The following is a 20,088-nucleotide window of genomic DNA, read 5'->3' as shown; positions in this document are numbered from 1 at the left end:
TACAGTTTACTTCTCTAATTGTGACTATGTTTGGTGCGTATAATATGTGAGATGTGAATGGAAAGGAATGAGAAATGCAAAATAAATATTTGAGTGTTGAGTAATGTCCTTTCTGTATGCGAAATAGAGTTCAAGAGATGTAATGTTTTAAATGTTGGAAATGTTTTGCATTTTGGTCGGGAGTTGACGACAGTGTGCACAGGAGTCAGTGAATGAATATATACATGTATGTACATAATTCCCATAGTATGTATACATAACAAAAAATAATATACTATATACTCCTTTTCTCAAGTGGTAATTGATTTTTCTGAATTTTAATTTGTCTTCCGCTATGCTATACAAGAGTAAATTTGAACTGAGTAGATTGAGGAACCCCAGATTTGTTTATTTTTGACACATTGCATTCCCAGAATTTTCTGAACCTTTGTTTATTATTACTAAAAATATCATTGGATATACTAATGGCTAACATGTAGGGTGTATCCCCTTATACATTTTTTAACCTGCTTACCTATTTAATTTAATGAGTGAAACAATTCATCTTTTAGCCTAATGGTTGATAGTGTGAAACCTATCTTGGGTTGGATTGTTGAATTCATGACATTTAACCCTGGTACACTGCAGCCGGCAAGGGTTTAATGGAGTTATTTTGATCACTTATGATATCATTGATGCCCAGCAGAAATAACAAGAAAACATGGAAAGAATGTCATTCATGCAGGATTGTAACTTTTGAGGGGAATTTTATTGTAAATGAATGTTGGTAAGAGCACTAATTATAAAAAAATGTGTGATTTATTTTCTCTACTTTTGCATTTAAGGCACTCTTCATTAGTGCCATAGTTGTACCCTTAGAATGTATAGCCTGTTTCTTAAAAGAAAGTGACATTTTCATTAAGATTGTTCTTTTATAATTGTTCTGATATATTATGTAGTGCTTGAGTTTCCACTAAAATGGATGCCCTTTCTAAACCACCAAAGTAGTTAACATTTTCAAATACTATTAAATAACTTACAGAGGAGAGGAGAGTTGATGTAAGTGGTTGTAGAGGAATTTGCCCTTAGTAATATTTGCCTGATAATCCATCTCTCAGACAAAGATACCTGCGGTCACAGCTCCCTCAGTGGTTGATGGGTTAAAACAGCATCAGCAACACCATGCACCTCCACTCCAAAGGCCACCTAGTTCAACTGATAGCACCAGTGGATATTTCTCATCTGGTGCCTCTTGTGCTGATGATCAAGCAGGTATGTGCCAATCATTGTTGAGTCATACAAAAATGATTGTGTGTGACCTTTAATTCAAGGTAATATTCAATTTCTGCAGATTTAAATTTCCTTCTCATCATGTTTTTCTTAATGGGGTATAAACTACAGCATGTGCAAAATCTTTAGTGTGTGGCAAAATTTGAACGGCTTCCACAAATGTTGAAAATTTTAAATTTTATGATTCGTGGCAAAATATCTTCAAAAATTTCTCTGCATAAATATTTTGTTTCATTATTTTATCTAAATTGGACATTAAAAATGGGACCTAAAATTTGAACCAGCATTGCAGTATTTTCAACTTGAACCTTAATAGGATGCCTGAAATTTATTGTCTCATGTCAGTTGTAATATAGAGCTTCAAGAGACTGAAGAAAAATCTAGTCTCTGGCACTAGAATATCCCAGAATATAAGGATTACCAAAAATCCACTGAAGGGAATAGCCATATGGCCAATTGCGAGTGCCTTATCTGTGACCTGGCTCAATACCTGATCAAAATTCTAATGCCATATATGGGTGCATGTGGCCTCCACATCAAAAACTGAACAGAATTTGTAAAAACTTTGGTAGGAATTGTATTCGAAACTACTGGTATCCTAGTCTGCCTCAATTTAGGGCCATTGTTCACTAGAGTCCAGTCCACTGGAATTGCTGGCACCATGAAGCTCCTGGAGAGCAAATTCAATCATGACATCGTTAAACTATTTCACCAAGTATTTTCATTTTCAATTTCATCAACATTTTCTGCATGACGAGAATTCCTACGAGCAGGTGGATTGCATGGCCATGGGATCACCATTATTACCCGTAATCACAAATTTTTATATGGATGACTGAGGACTAGGCCTTTAATTTGGTTCCTCTGTGCTGTTAATGCTTCTATAGATACATGAACAACAGATTCATTGTATGAAACCATGGAATGGATGCTCTGGACTTGCTCCCAGTATACATGAACATCCAGCATCCAAACATCCAATTTAATAATGGAGACAGAGAGTAATAGCAAACCCCCTTCCCTTGGCATCTTGATCTATAGGGAAACAGATGGTAGTCTAGGATGCAGTATACAGATTTATCGTGTATACCAAATATATATCCTGAACACCAAAAACCAGCCCATTCTGACCTATACTTATATGGAGCAGGTCACTAGCATTTATCCCAACAGGCCCCAGTAATGTAATCAATAATACATAGATTCTGATCCGAACTATACAAGGCAGGCCGGCCAGGCAAAATTAAACATCTCAGGTAGGCCTTTTGACAGAATGGGTACAGTGAATGGCACATCTCTCTGGCCATAAAAAGGTCTGTTGAGCCAAGAAGAAGCCAAGCAAAATAGACCAAGGAAAATCCAATCTTTATATGCATGTGTAATTATCCTGGTGTGAATGTTCTCTCTCAACTCCACATCAACATGATGGACTTGCTTTATGTTTTTATTTTTTTAGCTCTTGAGAAGGTCGTTGATTTAGGAACTTCCTGGAAATCCCTAAACTAGTGAACTAGACTCTTAGTGAAAGATTTAGAACACTTCATACATGAATATACCAAAGAAAAAAACAACCCATGATTCTTTTGTTTCCTGACCCATCAAATCAAACCCTGGGGAAACTCTGTTTAAAGTGTTTATTTAGGGTATGTAAGTGCAAGGTGATTACCAGGTGATTAAAATAAAAAAGTCTGGGAAACAATATGTACATGCGTGAAAACAATATATCTTACTGTTAATTTTATCAAAATGCTGTTGCAATAACAAGGTGGCTGTAAGTACAATTTCACTGCATGTGGGATATTTTGAGGATCTACATTTCTCCTAAATTGCGGAGAATTTTAAAAAGCAGAGAAGAGGAAACCTACTGCTATCTGAGTGTATGGCATAAATCTTGAGCTATGCTGATTTTCTTTACTCCAGCAGGATTATTTTATCAAAAATCACACATTCAAATTATTCCCTAACTCTTGTTCTCTGAAGTCTGGAACTTTCTCACATCAGTATCTATGTCCCAGGCACTCAATTAGCTGCAGGAATTTTTGTGAGAAAACATATTATGTTGGTATATACTATATGAGGGGGTATTGTAAACTTTTAATTATTTCTAAAAAAATTGAGATGGAAAATTAATTTTTATTTCTGTTACTTACGACTTTTCCACATAGCCACCATTCAGAGATATATATTTCTCCTAGAATTTCTTGACCATGAAAAGGCTATCATTCTAGAATTCAGCAGATTGTATAGAAAACTATTGTTCCACCTCTTCAATGATGCCATTTGTGTAGTCAAATCTCTGACCCTTCAATGGTTTTTTTAGTTCTGGGAATGAGAAAAAGTTGCTTGAGGCGAGACCAGTAGAATAGGGTGGATGTGGTAAAATTTCAAAGACACCATGGTTTGATTGCCAGTCACGCCATGGCCACGATTGCAGGTCATAAGTATTTGACGAACCCAGTGTGCTGACAACTTTTGTTACGTGCAGTTCTTTGTGAATAATTTTGAGGCAGTATTGTCAGTGAATGACGATCTTCCACTTCCTGAATTATTTATGAGGGGTATGTGGAAAGTTTGTGTTTTCTAACTCACAACTGCATCATATGATGGGCTATCATTTCCATAAACAGCCATTATTTCATTGTGGATTTGCCAAGCAATGTAACCTTTTAAATGAAGGAACTTAACTGCACAGTGAGCATCTATTTTCTCCATACTGCGAGTTTCTTCCATCTACAGCTTCCTGAAACAAATCAATATTAATGGCTATAATTTACAACATTTGTAGAGTACATTTTATCTAGATATCTTCGTTATTCCTTGGTAATAATTATTTAACAATGAGACACCCACATATGCCAATGAAGGGGTTGCAGGCAAAACAATTTGGTATTTGTTAATAAATTTTGATATCTGGAGAAAAAAATTATTCACATCAATCATCAATATTTCTTTGCATTTAAAATGAACCACACTCTTTGAATAGCTGATATCATAAAACCAAATAATTTGTGGAACACTATGGCAACTTATTTGGACTCAAAATGCTAAATTTTAAATTTGAATTACAAATCTCTGCTAAGGAAAAACATTATTTTGAATGGCTCTGCATAATCTTGAAAATGGTTTTCAACCTTAAAAATCTTCAAGATGTTACCATTTTTTTACAAAATTTCTATCATCTACATATGAAAATGATTTAGATTTCATATCGCAAGGAAAATCAATAATGATAATGGACAAAAGTATTGGGCCAAGCACATATCCTTGTGAGACACCACATTTTACTTTAAGAGCTGTAGATTGATAGCTGAAGTTCAACCAATTGGTGGCTATTGGCCAGATATGATTTCATTAGTTGCAGTTCAACTCTCTAGACACCATATTATTCTAGATTTGGAAATAATATGGTATGATTAACACAATCAAAAGACTTAATAAAATTTGTTGTCTCAGGCGTAACTTTGTGGAATTTGCATAACATATTGAAATGTAATGAAATAATTGACTTTGTAATTCCACACACTTTATTTAAAAACACACGACCCAGGTTTCGACTTTGAACGTCATCATCAGGTGGTCCTCATAGAAGCACGCTGGCTATATATACCTTCTGATCATAGGAGGGGGGGGTTGGTCAGAGAGGGAGGTCGGAGGGGTAAAAAAGGTTACAATGTAGCTGGGAAGAAAAGAGAATTACATTTTTGATTTAGAAGAGTGGTAGGTCTAGGAGTGGGGAGTGGGAGGGATACAAAATTTCGTTGGCAAGATCATCTTTCCAACGGACACATTTCAAAATTTCTAACTGCTCCAAAGCATCGAGCCTTTGACCTTTTTCTTCAAAATGAATAATTTTTGTCACAAAGTCACTTTTGTGATCACTTTCGATGAGGTGTTTTGCAAAGAGGGATGTTATGTTCTTATTTTTTACACATGTTTGGTGTTCTTTAATCCTTTCTTTAAATTTCCGTCCTGTTTGTCCAATATACTTTGTGCTACAATCCGAGCACTTTAACTCATACACTCCACTCCTCTCGTTTTCGGGGACTTTGTCTTTAGTGTGAGAGATCAGGTTCTTAAGGCATGAACGACTGTAAAAGGCACATTTAATTTTTTCTTTAGGTAAACTTTTAATTACTTTTTGAGAAATAGTCCCAAGATATAGTATTCTCCGCCATTTGGCAGTGGGATCTTTTACTGCCAAATGGCGGAGAATACTATATCTTGGGACTATTTCTCAAAAAGTAATTAAAAGTTTACCTAAAGAAAAAATTAAATGTGCCTTTTACAGTCGTTCATGCCTTAAGAACCTGATCTCTCACACTAAAGACAAAGTCCCCGAAAACGAGAGGAGTGGAGTGTATGAGTTAAAGTGCTCGGATTGTAGCACAAAGTATATTGGACAAACAGGACGGAAATTTAAAGAAAGGATTAAAGAACACCAAACATGTGTAAAAAATAAGAACATAACATCCCTCTTTGCAAAACACCTCATCGAAAGTGATCACAAAAGTGACTTTGTGACAAAAATTATTCATTTTGAAGAAAAAGGTCAAAGGCTCGATGCTTTGGAGCAGTTAGAAATTTTGAAATGTGTCCGTTGGAAAGATGATCTTGCCAACGAAATTTTGTATCCCTCCCACTCCCCACTCCTAGACCTACCACTCTTCTAAATCAAAAATGTAATTCTCTTTTCTTCCCAGCTACATTGTAACCTTTTTTACCCCTCCGACCTCCCTCTCTGACCAACCCCCCCCTCCTATGATCAGAAGGTATATATAGCCAGCGTGCTTCTATGAGGACCACCTGATGATGACGTTCAAAGTCGAAACCTGGGTCGTGTGTTTTTAAATAAAGTGTGTGGAATTACAAAGTCAATTATTTCATTACATTTCAATCAAAAGACTTATTGAGATCATATAGTGTCACAGAGACTGATTTACTCTCTTAAAATGCATTAAAAAACTGTGAACATTTATCAACCTGTAGATCGGTTTGATAGGTGATGGTTTAGTTGACCCAATACTAAGCCAAATGGCATGTGAAATTCACACATCAGAGTATGGGGGCCAGTTCCTTTCCCTGTGCCACCATTGCTTTACCAGGAAGTTATGGTACCTGAAAAATCATGCAACTTGGGTGAAGATGAGGTTGTCCAGAGTCATACCTAGGAATTGATCCCGGGCCCTCTGGTCAGTAGTCCAGTGATCTACTCCTGGACTGCCACATCCCGTCAAATACATTAATGACAGACTCTGTAGCCATAATTGTAGTCTTCTCAGATTGAAAACCATACTGTGATTTATATGTTTTATTTTTAATGCAACTTATAACCATTTAAATTTTTTGCACACATAACAATACACAGTTTTCATAATGAATTTCTAATAGAATAATTGTATTAATTGCTTTTGTATTTCATGTAAGCCCCTTTATCATGCAGACTCCCGCTGGTTTTGTAAGAGTGTAGATACAAAGTAAATCATTTCTAAGATCTGATAACTCCTCTAAATACCAAGAATTGTTCGTCATTTAAGTGATGTTACCGTTCAGTAATTTATGGGAAAGCATGTTTAAAATTGTGTCGTAAATTACCAAAAGAACTAAGTTGCACTGCTAAGCCTCTAAAATACTGTATCAATCGATACAAGATGGAAGCAATTTGAATAAATCCCAACCTTCAACTGTTATGGGCCTCATAGATATTGTTTTACTTGTATTTGAAGATTAAGATGAGGAAGACTAATGAATTATGTCTGGATTTTGTCTGAAGATAATAAATTAAATCTGCATTTAATTAAAACGCAAACTCTTATGGTTAATAAAACCAACCTAAAGACATTGCTAATTTGTCAATAAAAAATACTTCAATTGAATTCTTCTCAAATGCCAAATTTTTCAGAGAATTTTTCACTAAGTTAAAGTTAATGAAGTTCCAATGAGAGTTCTTAATAATACAGTATCATTAGAAGCTTAAAAACAATTTATTGTTCCAACTTTTTCCTGGAGCTTTCTATGGAATTGTTTATTGTGGTTCATCATTGAGTCCACTACAAAGTGTTTTTAAATCAAAAAAAAAATTTTCTCAGAAGTATGACGGTGTCCCCAACAGCACTTCATGCATTACTATAAAAATTAAATATCTGTATATTTACAGTAACATGTATTTATATTTACCATACCATACTAATAAAAAAGTAATATTCACATGCTGCAATTCAATGATGATATCCACACATATGGATCAAGAAAAAGCTAGGCATGTTACGTACCATTAGTCATGTATATCTTGTACAAGTATAGATTACATTCATGGATTACCTAGCATTACTGATAATAATATCTTTTTCCTTTCATCAGGGTTATCAGTTTCAATACAACTAAGAAAACCGGAGGTCATGATATTTTCTTGTCCTCCACTCTCTGATAATTCTCATGGAAGTGTTCGGCAGCCAAAACATGCATTATTATTAAGGACTGAATTTCTGGTGGATTATAGTAGACATCCTGGTCGTGACTCCTTAGTCTGTTCATTTGCTGGTTTGCAAGTTCTATCTAGACTTCAGGGCCCAAACAAGCAGCCTCCATGCCAGGTATGAAATATATTTATAAAGCTGAGAATAAATGTCATTATTATTTTAATAGTTATTAATTTGAATATAACTTTAAATTATACTAATGTGCTACCACTTTTTAGGTTTTGCATCCCTGTGATATTGAATTTGCCAAAAGCTACAAATCAGTAGATGATGGTATGAAAGTGACTGCTTCTGTCAGCACTATTGATATTCATCTTTCCACAAGTAGTGTGCACACATTGTGTGATGTAAGTAGAATTTCAGTTTTGTTGAATTGAATTCATGACTAGGCTTTAAGAAGGTTAAGTAATGATTGATTGTATTTCACAGGTAGTGGAAGAAATTAAAGTCAGCTTTCAGCCAGAAGATCTTGATAGTCACCTCAAGTTTGTATTTCAAGCTTCTGAAGCAGAAGATTTGTGGTCACCTAAAAAGATTCAGTCATGTATTTTGCCCGATACTTTAGGTTAGTATTTTGATATATGCCTTTTTACATTTCATATACTTTCAGTATTCAAAGTTAATTCCTTGTATGTATTTAATTATTTTTTTTAGATTTTATCACCTTACCCAAATTTTAGTTTTCTCATTAACTATTGTTTATTTAAATTTGTAAAATTTTTACTATAAATCTTTATTTAATAAGTCAGTACTGGTTTTTGTTGATGCAAAAACATGGTGTCACATATCATTGTGGTAACTTGTATATATTATGTGGTTTTTATAGACAACAGTTATCAACCTGAAGGTTGATTTTGATAGATGAGGGTATAATTCATTTAATTATATCTGTATGGCATGCAAAATTCATGAATCAGAATAAAGGGCAGTTCCTTTACCTGTGCCACCTGTGGCTCTCCAGGAAGATTTGGTGCCTGAAAAATTATGTCACCCTTTTATATTCCTAAAAATAGATGTCACAAAACCTAATTTTCCATCATGAATAATATGAATTGTGTGTTAAGTGTATCAAGATAAAAAGTGGAAGGGAAGTCAAAATGGTGACTGTCTCAAAACACTTTCAAAACTAAATGCTTAGATTAAGTGATATCTCCCATGATGCTTTTCATGGTCTATTGATAAGGTTTTAATAACATCTTTCTCAAATTCACTCAAAGAAAAAATAGTCTTTAATGATTATCTCACTAGGGTTTTCTAATTAGAAAATCTTAAACTCTTTTGAATGTTGCTATGAGAATGTGTGATAGAAAACTGGCTCTGAGGCTTTGCTCATGTTTATTCAAACTGTGATATGCAAGAGTTTGAAGATTCATTCCTTTGATTCTCCTATTTTCAGAGAGTCCCATGTATGCACAACCACCGTATCCATCTGTGAGGCCAAGTGAGACTTTCACGATTGCCATTCCAAAGGTGAGGTTATCATTTGAGCTGGAGGACTGGGAAACTGGAGAGCGAATGCCTCTCCTAAGAGTCAAGTCATCCATTGAAGGAAGTGTCCATGACTGGTCAAAACTTTGTCATGCTAATGGTAATTATCTTATATTGCAAATATATATTTTTTATTTCTAATTTATTTTCAGATCTGTGCCAAAGGGATAGTTAAAGGGGATAATTTTTCTCACTCTGCATAAAAATAATTTAACTTGGCATTTATTTGCCTTCTTAATGAAGTATGTCCCAGTCTGTAAAACTGGTTGAATATTGATACATTACCACTTACTGCATGGTTCAAATGCATTCATGTATTTTGTCCCATTAATTGGCCCAAATAATCAAATAATTTGTAGTTATCATAAATCTCTGATATCTTCCTATCTCAATTTTTTAAATGTTTCAAGGAGAGTTCGGAAATTGAACTTGTTGACAATGAATTGAAACCTGAATGTGACGTCAGTGTTTGGACAAAGGCTAATATGATTAAATGAGGTGTTGTCAACGGCCATCAATTGTGGCTGTTGAATTTATCATTCATATTTATACATAAATGAAATAAAAAGTAAACTCTGCTGAAAAATATAAAATTTTCAAATTACTATTTATAGACTGTCCCTTTCATTCCTATTTTTTTACTTTAGCAAAGTAAGGAATCATGATGATTCACAGCATGAGAATGCCGGCTATGCCCACCACTTTTCTTTAGATCAAGTGCAGTGGATAAAATAAATTTAATCCATACAAACATTTCAAATAGCAATGAACATCAACACCTTGATAACACTCAATTCATTACCAGGAAACTTTACTTTTTGCTCCGGTTTGTAAGACAAGGTGTCCCAGCCCACTATTATTGAGATTATGAGGTTCCCATAGTGTTATTAGTTTGGAAATGTTCACAGTGTATCGTTTGCAACTTATAATGTAAAGAAAAAAAAAGTAAAAAATCAACTGCATATTCCAATCAACTGCATATGCTGGTTAGTCAAATTTCTAGAAACATTTGTTTCATCATTTTGTTCAGGTAAACATAATTATCAAAAAAATATTGAAGTAAATCTCCTGCCATTCAATATATCTTCACAATACATCTTTTATTTCAGTGGAACTACAGCTTCAAGCCTCATACTACAATGACAAAATAAAAGTGTGGGAGCCTTTAATTGAACCAATCACAGAGGAAGAAAATGTCTACAGACCTTGGGAAATGATAATTAAGGTATTTTCATTTTTATCTTATTATTCATTATTTGGGGCTGAGGTAGCCCAAGGGTAGTGAGCCCAACTACGAAGCTGAAGGTTGCCGGTAGTTCAATTCCCAGAGGCACCAAAAATTTTCAGCTTTGGAAAAATGGTATTTTTGATTGTTCAGTATACCAATAGTGAAAGGTAGCAGCTTTGCCATAAGGTACTGATACCTTAGATCAAGGTGATTGGTCAAATGTCAACTGCTGCAGCAGGGGGTGGAATTGCAGGTCCCAGCATCGTTTTCAGTATTTAGATATGGAAGGCTACAGGAAACCACTACTTACCCATGTGGAAGATGGAGCCTTGCATTCAAACATGATATGATGGCACAGAAAGAAATTGATGAATGGAAGCAAGTAAGGATTATAATAACCGGACATTCCTACCAGTAAAATATTCCAGAAGTAAAAGAGTCTCCCAACTGCATCTCTAGGTGAGAGGGCTACTGGGGGGTGAACATCAGTGGAGGCCGACAAATACAGGATAGGGATATGGAATGTTAGATTGCTAGGAGTGTGTAGAAAGCTGGAAAATGCTGAGGTGGAGGAGAACAAACTGAGGTTGGATATCCAGGGAGTAAGCAAAATTAAGTGGGCTGGGGCCGACAGCTTCTGGAGTAATGGAGTGATTTATTCAGGAGACAACCAGAATATTTCAGGAGTAGTATTGATGAAGGAATGGGCAAGAAGAGTCAAATCATGCTGGAGATACATTTGGGAGGATTCTGGTAATAAAGTAAAAGATAAATCTGGGAGAGCCTATATACTTGTACACAGTGCTAGTGCAGGTGTTATGCCAACATTCACCCATTCAGCAGAGGAAAGAGAAGGAGAATACGAACAACTGGAAGAGGTTTAAGGAAAAATAAAATGGAAGGAGAACTTAATGGTGATGGGAGACTGGAATGCTGTGGTTGGAGAGGGCCAAGAGGGAAGCAGGGTGAGAGAGGTCGGATTGGGAAATCGAAGCACCTGCGGAGAAGACTGATACAATTTTGTAATAAGAAGAACATAGTAGTTGCGAACTCTCTTTTTGAGAAGTATTGGAGATGAGGATACACATGGAAGATTCCAGGATACAGCATATGATTGATACCAAATGGATTACACACTTGTCAGAACAAGATACAAGAAGCAAGTTAAACAATGTAAGAGCTACCCCAGCACAGATGTAAATAGCTATCACAACCTGGTGGGTATGGACAGTCAACTGTGATACTAGAAGATAAGGAAAATGACACAGGAATCTAGATAGAACAAAAAAGTGACAGAGGAAAGGCAAGTCCACTGAAAGAAAGAAAAGTCCAATGTGACCATCAATATAAAAATAGAAGGAAATGAGACTAGCATAAAACGATGAAAAAATAAAGGTTATAATAACCAAAGAATCAGATTAATTACTTGTAAGGCAATGAAATTTAAGTGGCTATGGATAACTGTTCAAATAAGAGACCTCGTATAGGCAAGACAAAATAGTAGCAGAACACGAGAGGACCTGCCAGTAACCCTGAATGCTGTGGACCATGTACTTATGGAATATATTATGTGAACCAACATGAAGAAAACTAAAATCCCATAGAGAGAAGCTGAAGTCAGATATCACAATTCATGGAGTGAAACTAGAGCTAGTGGAATCCTTCATCTACATTGAGAGCAGCATAACTTGGGGTTGAAGAGGTTTGATCAATATCAAGTAAAGAATAGTTCAAGTTAAGAAGGTGTTCATGAAGAAGAAGCATTTACTATGCTTAAAGAAACTTAAGTTGCAATCAAGGAAGCAATTCATCAAAACATTTGTGTTGATCATGGCACTTTATGGATGAGAAATATGGCACATTATAAAAGTGGACCAGCTAAGAATGGGAGCCTTTGAACCATGGTGGTGGAGGATGATGCTGATGTTTAAATGGGGAAGACAAAGTGAGGGATGAGGAAGTATATAGTAGAGTAGGAGAGGAAAGGACTATATGGAGAACTACATAGATTGTATGCACCTTGAAGCACAATTGATTAGTTATAAACATAATAGAAAAGAAAACTGAAGGGAAGACCCTTCGGAGGAACGGTACAAGAAAGACTAAGAGACAAGTACAAATAAGAAGAATATAAAATAGAAAAGCTATCTATCAGGGGATGAGGGAATTAAAACTGACTGGAGAAGAATGGGCGGAGGCAGTAGAGTAAGGGTGTAATACGGATGTAATAATAAGGATGTCTTAGGGTGTAATACTTATACTGACTATGATGATTTATTATTTAGCATATATATACAAAGAAATGCAATTCATATTTAATGAGTCATAGTGTATTGAGTATTCTAGGGCTTCGATTGTATAAATAAATATGGACAGACAATATTAACAATTTTTGAGAAAATACCTGCTGGACTATTGTTTAGCATCAATGTAAAAAACTCAGGATTGAGATGGTGCGGTAGCTATCATACTGACTTTCCACCCAGAGGCCTCGGGTTCGAATCCCGGTGGCATCGAATATTTTTTATTGGCATCTCGATCCCTTCTTAAGGTGCTTTGTGAAGGGCACTTTGAGTGAGTACACCGTCCATCGGATGGGACATTAAGCTCCGGACCCCTTGGTGCCTTTTGTTAAGGGTAGGCTAATGCCAATGCTGGGTTTCTCTCCACCCTTCATCCTTTTCCATCCATCCCTAATGGTGCAAATGACCTCAGCTGTCGGTCGCCTCCCCTAAAACTACTAATACTTGGCAAAACTGTAAGTTAATGTATGTGCACGTATTGACTTAAAACTGTGTATCTTCATCCCACCCTTGGTAAATTGTTATTTTTCATTCTAACCAGTTGTTTGGCCATGGGTTATGTACAAGAAAAGCTGTCCTGAAAACTAACTAGATAACTGGCTAACTTATCTGACTAACATTTGGGAGCACCAATGTAAAAACTTAGCCAAATGTATTTTCATGGTGAATATCCAGTTAGTTACACATTACTGATCAACAATTTAGATGATATGGATTTTCAAAGGCAAATTAAGTTTTAAAAGGAATATGAGGAATGTAAATTTTACTTAGAGTGGTAAAGAAATTGCAGAAAAAGCTATGTTGAATTTTTTAGCCCTTGTAAAAGGCCCTTGTATTTGTCAAGCTAGTAGGATTCATTATTGTTCCAAGTTGAAAGCGGGGAAAAAATAAGAATGAAAGGAAGAAATTCATGTTTGAAAATTAATTTATTGTTCCAGATATTTTTAGTTTTGCTTACTCTCATCTTTCTTCTTTGACAATCTGTAAATGACTGTGCTGTACCAGATAATTTAAATAAATGCTTCAGGCATGAGTAATGGAAGAAGGCTTTTTTTAAGATGTAGAAAATATGTCAGTATGATCAAATATATCCTGTGGGCCATCATCAAGGTATTTACTTGCTTTAATTCATTGATGTGTGAAAATTGACTAAATGAATGAGCCTAGGTAGGTATTTCACAACTCTTATGAATGAGCCTAGGTAGGTATTTCACAACTCTTATGGGAGTATAATTTTTTTATAGGCAGTAACTATTACTAGGTATTTTCCCCCTAATCTATCATGGTGTATCTTGTTTATGTGCATTGAAATTCCCCATTAGATTTTTATGGCAATCCAAAGAAGCACTTTTCAGTTTTATGATAGTATTTTGAAAAAAACAGATACCTGTTGCATGCGCCAGACTTCTAAACAATTAAATATTTGAACCTGGGACGATTGGCCTAATAGCTTAATGCTCAGTAAACTAGCACAAAGGTCATGTGAGGGAATAATTTAATTTATTCAAAACGCCAAGACTCTGGCTACTTTTGATCTAATATCCTTTTTTTCAAAGTTCCAAAAAGAGGCAGAAAAGTTGTTAAATGGCAAGAAATGTGCATATATTTACCAGTGGAGGCACATGAAGGAAAATTATAGCTCATAATTTTTCCTGTGAAAAATTTTTTTGTGCTGAGGTGTTGACCATCATTTTATATCCTAAAGGTATTCCAAGCCAAAGCATTTCGGCTGTCTAGCCGATTTGATCATCAAGGATATGCTGATGTTGATGGAGGCGGAATGTTTGTTAATTCACAAGGATATAACAAAAACAAAAGAAGAGCAACTCAGGAAATGTTGCATCGCGCATCTTTGGATCAAACTCTGGAAGATTCGGAGACATCTGCTGATGAGGCAGAGAATGGAGATGGCACTCAAAGCAGTGCCAATGGAATGATGCATTTTATCAAAATGAGACAGGACACTGAGGCATCTTCACAGCATGTACTGCGCAATGAGCATGGTTTGGTCATTTTTTTATTTCAGCTTCTCTTTTAGATCTTTGTCATTAAATAATTTGTAAATTATTCTCAAGAATAAGATTAGTTTTCGTTGAAGTCAGACGCAACTAATTTATTCTAACACATGATTAGATTCTGTTGCTCATTATTTTCTCATTCAAATCCATTTTTGGGTGAATATATTCAATTTTTCTATCTCAAAGATTTTCTTAAATAAACCATTTCACTAAAAAAATTATGGTTTTATTGTTTAAATAAAGACCTTAATAAGCCTTAATTTAATGGTAACTTACTTTATGCTCAAATTGCTTCATGTATACTAATTCAATGAATTTTTATTGGCGTAGCACTAACAGATTTTTATTTTTTTAGATTTGGTAAGCCTTGCTGGATATCCTGATGACTCTGACTCTGAAACAGAAGAAGGGGGACTGGAAAAGCTGACCAGTGCTATGGGCCACTTGTTTTCTGGGTAATATTTTATTTAGAAATATATTGTTTGAGGCATTATTAATGGCCAAATGGTGATTTCAGCCAGAAGTTCCTGCATATTGTATTCTTGTGTGTTGTATTTTTCATTCTAAATCACATTCTAGAGCCACAGAATGAGAACTTGAATTGACCATAAATTTCATGCTCAAACCTACAAGTATAATTTGACCATGCTATTGTCCTTTGATTATTTTATCTAATTTTGACGAGACCCAGTAATCCATATTTATTTCATCCTATGGGGTCTCCTGGAGGAAAAGTACTTCATATAATATATTGATATGGCTTTTATTGAGTTTCCGTCATGTTTTACTTAGGTTAGCAATATTTGTTGTGATCTTCTTGCAGCGTGGTGACGAAACAGGATTTAGGATCTTTAGCAATTATTGAGACGACATGTTCAACTTAACGTGGGGCCGGAAGTGACGTTTAAAAAAACGACTTCCTACTTTTATTCTACAAAAACAAAAGCAAACACATACAAACATCGCTCAAGCCAGCCCAAAAGAGACAATGTTACCAACCTTGTACAAAACAACAGCAACTTGATTACACATATACAACACCCTCACTTAATCTAGTTGCCCCAGACATTCACATCCTTCATGCAGTTAAAATGTTTTTTCTTAGATAAACTTTTAGTTAGCATATCTGCAGGCATCTCATGTGTTGACTTAAATTTCACAAACACTTTACCATCTGTCACAGCTGTTTTTACAAAATGGAACCTTACATCTATATGCTTAGATCTTTCCTTTACATCAACACAATTGGCATTCTTAACTGCTGACTGATTGTCATTATACATGCACACAGATTCTGTGCCAAATATTTTTCTGCAATCCTGTTTCAAAATTTCCCTCAGGATTCGACACAATATAATAGCTTTCTTGGTACAAGCAGTTAGGCTGACATACTCTGCTTCCGTTGTGGATAAAGCCACACAGGATTGTTTTTTACTTTCCCATGCTACAGCCCCTTTAGCAAATTTAAAAACATACCCTGTACGAGATAGTCTATCAATCTTATCACTGGCAAAATCTGCATCAGCATAGCCCTCAAGGAACCCACCAGATTTTGAGTAGGCAAGCCGATACGTTGATGTGCCCTTTAAATATCTCAAAACCCTTTTTGCCAACTTCCAATGTTCCATATTAAAGCTATTATTAAACTTACTTAATTTTGAAACAGCAAAAGCAATGTCAGGCCTAGTACAGGTCATTGCGTACATTAAACAACCAATTAATCCTTGATAAGGTACATCAGGACATTTATCTGGATCTCCAGGAGCTACATCCAACCCAACTTCCATGGGTGTAGAGGCTGCACCAGCATCAGACATGTTAAACTTAACCAGCATGCTTTTGATGTACTCTTCCTGATCCAGTTCAATTCCCTCACTGGTTCTAGTTAACCTCATCCCTAGAATACTTTTGGCCTCTCCAAGATTTTTCAGCTCAAAATGTTTTTTTAATGATGAAACTAACTTGTTCACAGTGTCACCATTCTTACAAAACACCAAAAAATCATCCACATATACAGCTATTACACAAATATCAAGTCCAATACCCTTAACATAAATACATGATTCTGTTGTCAAATTCTTGAAACCAAGACCTTTAAAAATACTCCGACATTTGTCATACCATGCCTTGGATGCTTGTTTTAAACCATATATTGCCTTATGCAGCAAATACACCTTACTCTCCGCCCCTTCAATTACAAAACCTTCAGGCTGCTCAATGTAAATTGACTCTTTAAGATCACCATTCAAGAAGGCTGCAGTCACATCTAGATGAGTGATATTTAAATCTAGCTCCACAGACAATGCAATCAACAATCTCAAGGCAGAATAACTTACTACAGGAGAGAATGTTTCATGGTAATCAGTACCATACTCCTGGGAATAACCCTTTGCTACCAGCCTTGCCTTGAAACGCTCTATTTCCCCAGCTGCATTCACCTTTCGCTTGAAAACCCATTCACATTTTACAACTTTTTTGTTTTCAGGCAAATCAGCTAAAGAAAGGACGCCCTTCCTTGCTAAAGCTTCCCATTCTTCCTGCATGGCCTTCCTCCATTCATCCCCATTTGAAGACAAAGCTTCTTGAACAGTCTGAGGATCACAGTACAAAGACATTGGTTGATTACAGGCTGAATTAATTGATGCCAAAAATAAAACATGATCTGGAAATTCCTTTGGTATTCTATTCCTAACAGGATACCTACTTTCTCCCGGATCAATACTCTCCTCCCTCTGGCTATCATCACCTGAGCTTGAATTTTGCCCACAATAGACACGACCACTTCCTTCAGTCTCAATGTTTGAGGTATCATTATTACCCTCACTACTTGTGCTAGTGTTTTCATTAGTTTCAGCCTGATCATTTATGCTGACCTCTGTCTGGGGCTGGGAGGTGAAACACACGCCCCCCCCTAAAAGTTCAGGCAGAATAATTGTATTCCTCAATGTTTTCCCAGTTAAATGCTCTTCCCTGAAACTGTCCTCAAAAAACACTACATCCCTCGCTTTTGTTACTCGTCCAATGTTTTCAGGATTCGCCAGGAGATAACCTTTGGATTCCTCACAATATCCGACAAAGTAATACCGTTTGGATGTGGCATCTAGCTTTTTTCTCATGGCCTTGGCCACATGAGCATAGGCAATACAACCAAACACCCTCAAATGACTAAGGTCAACCTTATGACCTGTCCATCTCTCCTCAGGTAATTCATTCCCAATTCCCTTAGCTGGTACTCTATTCTTTAAATACACAGCTGTTTTACATGCTTCAACCCAATAGCTCTTAGGTAACTTGCACTCGGATAACATGCATCTAGCCCTCTCTATAATGACGCGATTTGCCCTTTCAGCTAGCCCATTCTGCTCAGGATTATATGGTATCGTTGTCTCATGTTTTATTCCCTTTGCTCTAAGCTCTTCTTGCAGAGCCCGCCCCATGTACTCACTACCATTATCCGTCCGCAAACACTTAATCCTGTTCCCCGTTTCATTTTCTACCCTAGCCTTAAAGGTTACGAAACATTCTAGGATAACATGTGTTTCCTTGCCTTTAATGAAGAAGGCAAAAATTTTTCTAGTGCAATCATCAATAAATGTGAGCATGTACAGTTCTCCCCTATTGCCAGGAGGGTCCATTGGACCACACAGGTCTGAGTGCACCAAACTCAGCTTTTCACTCACCCTTTCCGTTCTCGGTCCCACAGTGAAAGGTTTTTTAACAAGCTTTCCTTCTACACATGCCACACACGGTTGAAGAGGCTTATTACATGGATAATCCAGACCACTGGCACGCCCCCTTAATGTCTGCATATTTTTATGCCCCAAGTGCGCTAACCTTCTGTGCCATAATAGCTGAGAATGATTCCCTTCAGTAGTTGCAGCTAATCCCACAGCACCCTCCCTGACAACATTGTCACCTGAGGTACACTTTTAAATCTAGACTGTACAACCCATTCTCCTCTGTTCCCGAGGCTTGAATGACTCCCTTTACATGTAAAGTTTCAGCATCAAATAGTTTGCACCCAGATGAATCAAATAAAACAGCAGTACCCTTTTGCACTAACCTATTTACAGACAACAAATTAGTTGAAAGATCTGGCACATAATTAACATTTGATATGGTGGCAGTACTTCCCTGAATCAAATCCATTGATGCACTACCAATACCTGACACTTTGATTTTGTCATGGTTAGCAACTGTTACTTCGTCACTTGCATCTGGTCGAAAATCTGAAAAGTACTCCGTAGTTCTTGCCATATGGGAATTCGCCCCAGAATCAATGTACCATTTATGACTCCCCACTTCACAACGAAGGGCTGTCAACCAGGCAACTGGATTCCCTTTCTTGGCACCCCCACTTGATTTGCTGTTCCCGCACGACACCTTTGCCCCTTCCTCGGGACAATCGCTCTTGATGTGCCCGATCACTCCGCACTTAAAGCACCTGGCCTTTCTCGGATCGAAGGTGGACTTCTTGTTCTGCTTACCTCTGGCCCCGGACGTACTCGAACTCTGCTCCGAGGACGATGAGCACTCTCCCTGATGCCTCTGGTTCCGCTTGGCATAGAATACAACCTGCTGCTCCTTGGAATCTGTGGCCCGTTTGTACCCTTCCTGCAGTAGCCTCTGCTTCACTAGGTCAGACTTGATGACCCCTGTGACTGTATTCTCTAGAGCCATTCGAAACGGTCTGTACTCAACCGTCAGGCCCCGCAGCATCAAAACCGCGAGCAGCTCGTCGTCAATCTTCTTGCCAATGCTTTTTAGTTTCGCATCGACTGTTGTGAAACGTTGAACATAGTCCTCCATATTTGTGCACGTTCCCAAATTGATGTCGAACAGCTGGTCTATAAGGGCGACATGCCTGTTCACACCCTTATCTTCATAGGTGTGCTGCAGCTTGTCCCACATACCTTTGGCCGTCTTGCACTCCATGACTTCCATTTTCGGTCCTTGTTCTAGTAGCAAATATATTTTCGCCCTTGCTCGCTGTGACTGCTTTCGTTCATGAGCTGACGCGTCCATTGCTACTTCACTCTCCACGTAGTCCCAAAGGTCTTCGTGAAGCAAGTACATTTCCACGTCCATTTTCCACTGCTCGTAATTCACCGATCCTCGCAATTTATCAATTTGAGGCAATGAACCTCCGTACGTGATGTTGTTGACGACATTTGATTCCATTGTACTTGTCATCCAAACACGAGGCAACAATTTACGAGTACAGCTCGGTTGACTACAAGGCCGGAATCAGTTTAATTGAACCTAATTATCTCATGCAAACTGATCTCACACTCCTATTTCCACAT

General features: G+C 36.8%; 1 protein-coding gene across 3 annotated transcripts in view; it reads left to right on the top strand.

The window, feature by feature from the left end:
* LOC139691480 (intermembrane lipid transfer protein VPS13A-like) overlaps nt 1–20,088 on the top strand; it is a 140,309-nt gene that overhangs the window by 55,571 nt on the left and 64,650 nt on the right. For all 3 annotated transcript variants that reach the window (XM_071589321.1, XM_071589320.1, XM_071589319.1), the window contains exons 30-37: nt 1,098–1,251; nt 7,627–7,859; nt 7,964–8,092; nt 8,175–8,310; nt 9,142–9,333; nt 10,343–10,458; nt 14,470–14,767; nt 15,138–15,237. In XM_071589321.1, the coding sequence (XP_071445422.1) occupies nt 1,098–1,251; nt 7,627–7,859; nt 7,964–8,092; nt 8,175–8,310; nt 9,142–9,333; nt 10,343–10,458; nt 14,470–14,767; nt 15,138–15,237 (1,358 nt within the window). The remainder of the gene's footprint in view (nt 1–1,097; nt 1,252–7,626; nt 7,860–7,963; nt 8,093–8,174; nt 8,311–9,141; nt 9,334–10,342; nt 10,459–14,469; nt 14,768–15,137; nt 15,238–20,088) is intronic.

Source organism: Hetaerina americana, unplaced genomic scaffold (genome assembly GCF_022747635.1).
Source record: "Hetaerina americana unplaced genomic scaffold, ioHetAmer1.1.p SCAF_36, whole genome shotgun sequence".
Taxonomy (NCBI): Eukaryota; Metazoa; Arthropoda; class Insecta; order Odonata; family Calopterygidae; genus Hetaerina; species Hetaerina americana.
This window is presented reverse-complemented; position numbering and strand designations above follow the sequence as displayed.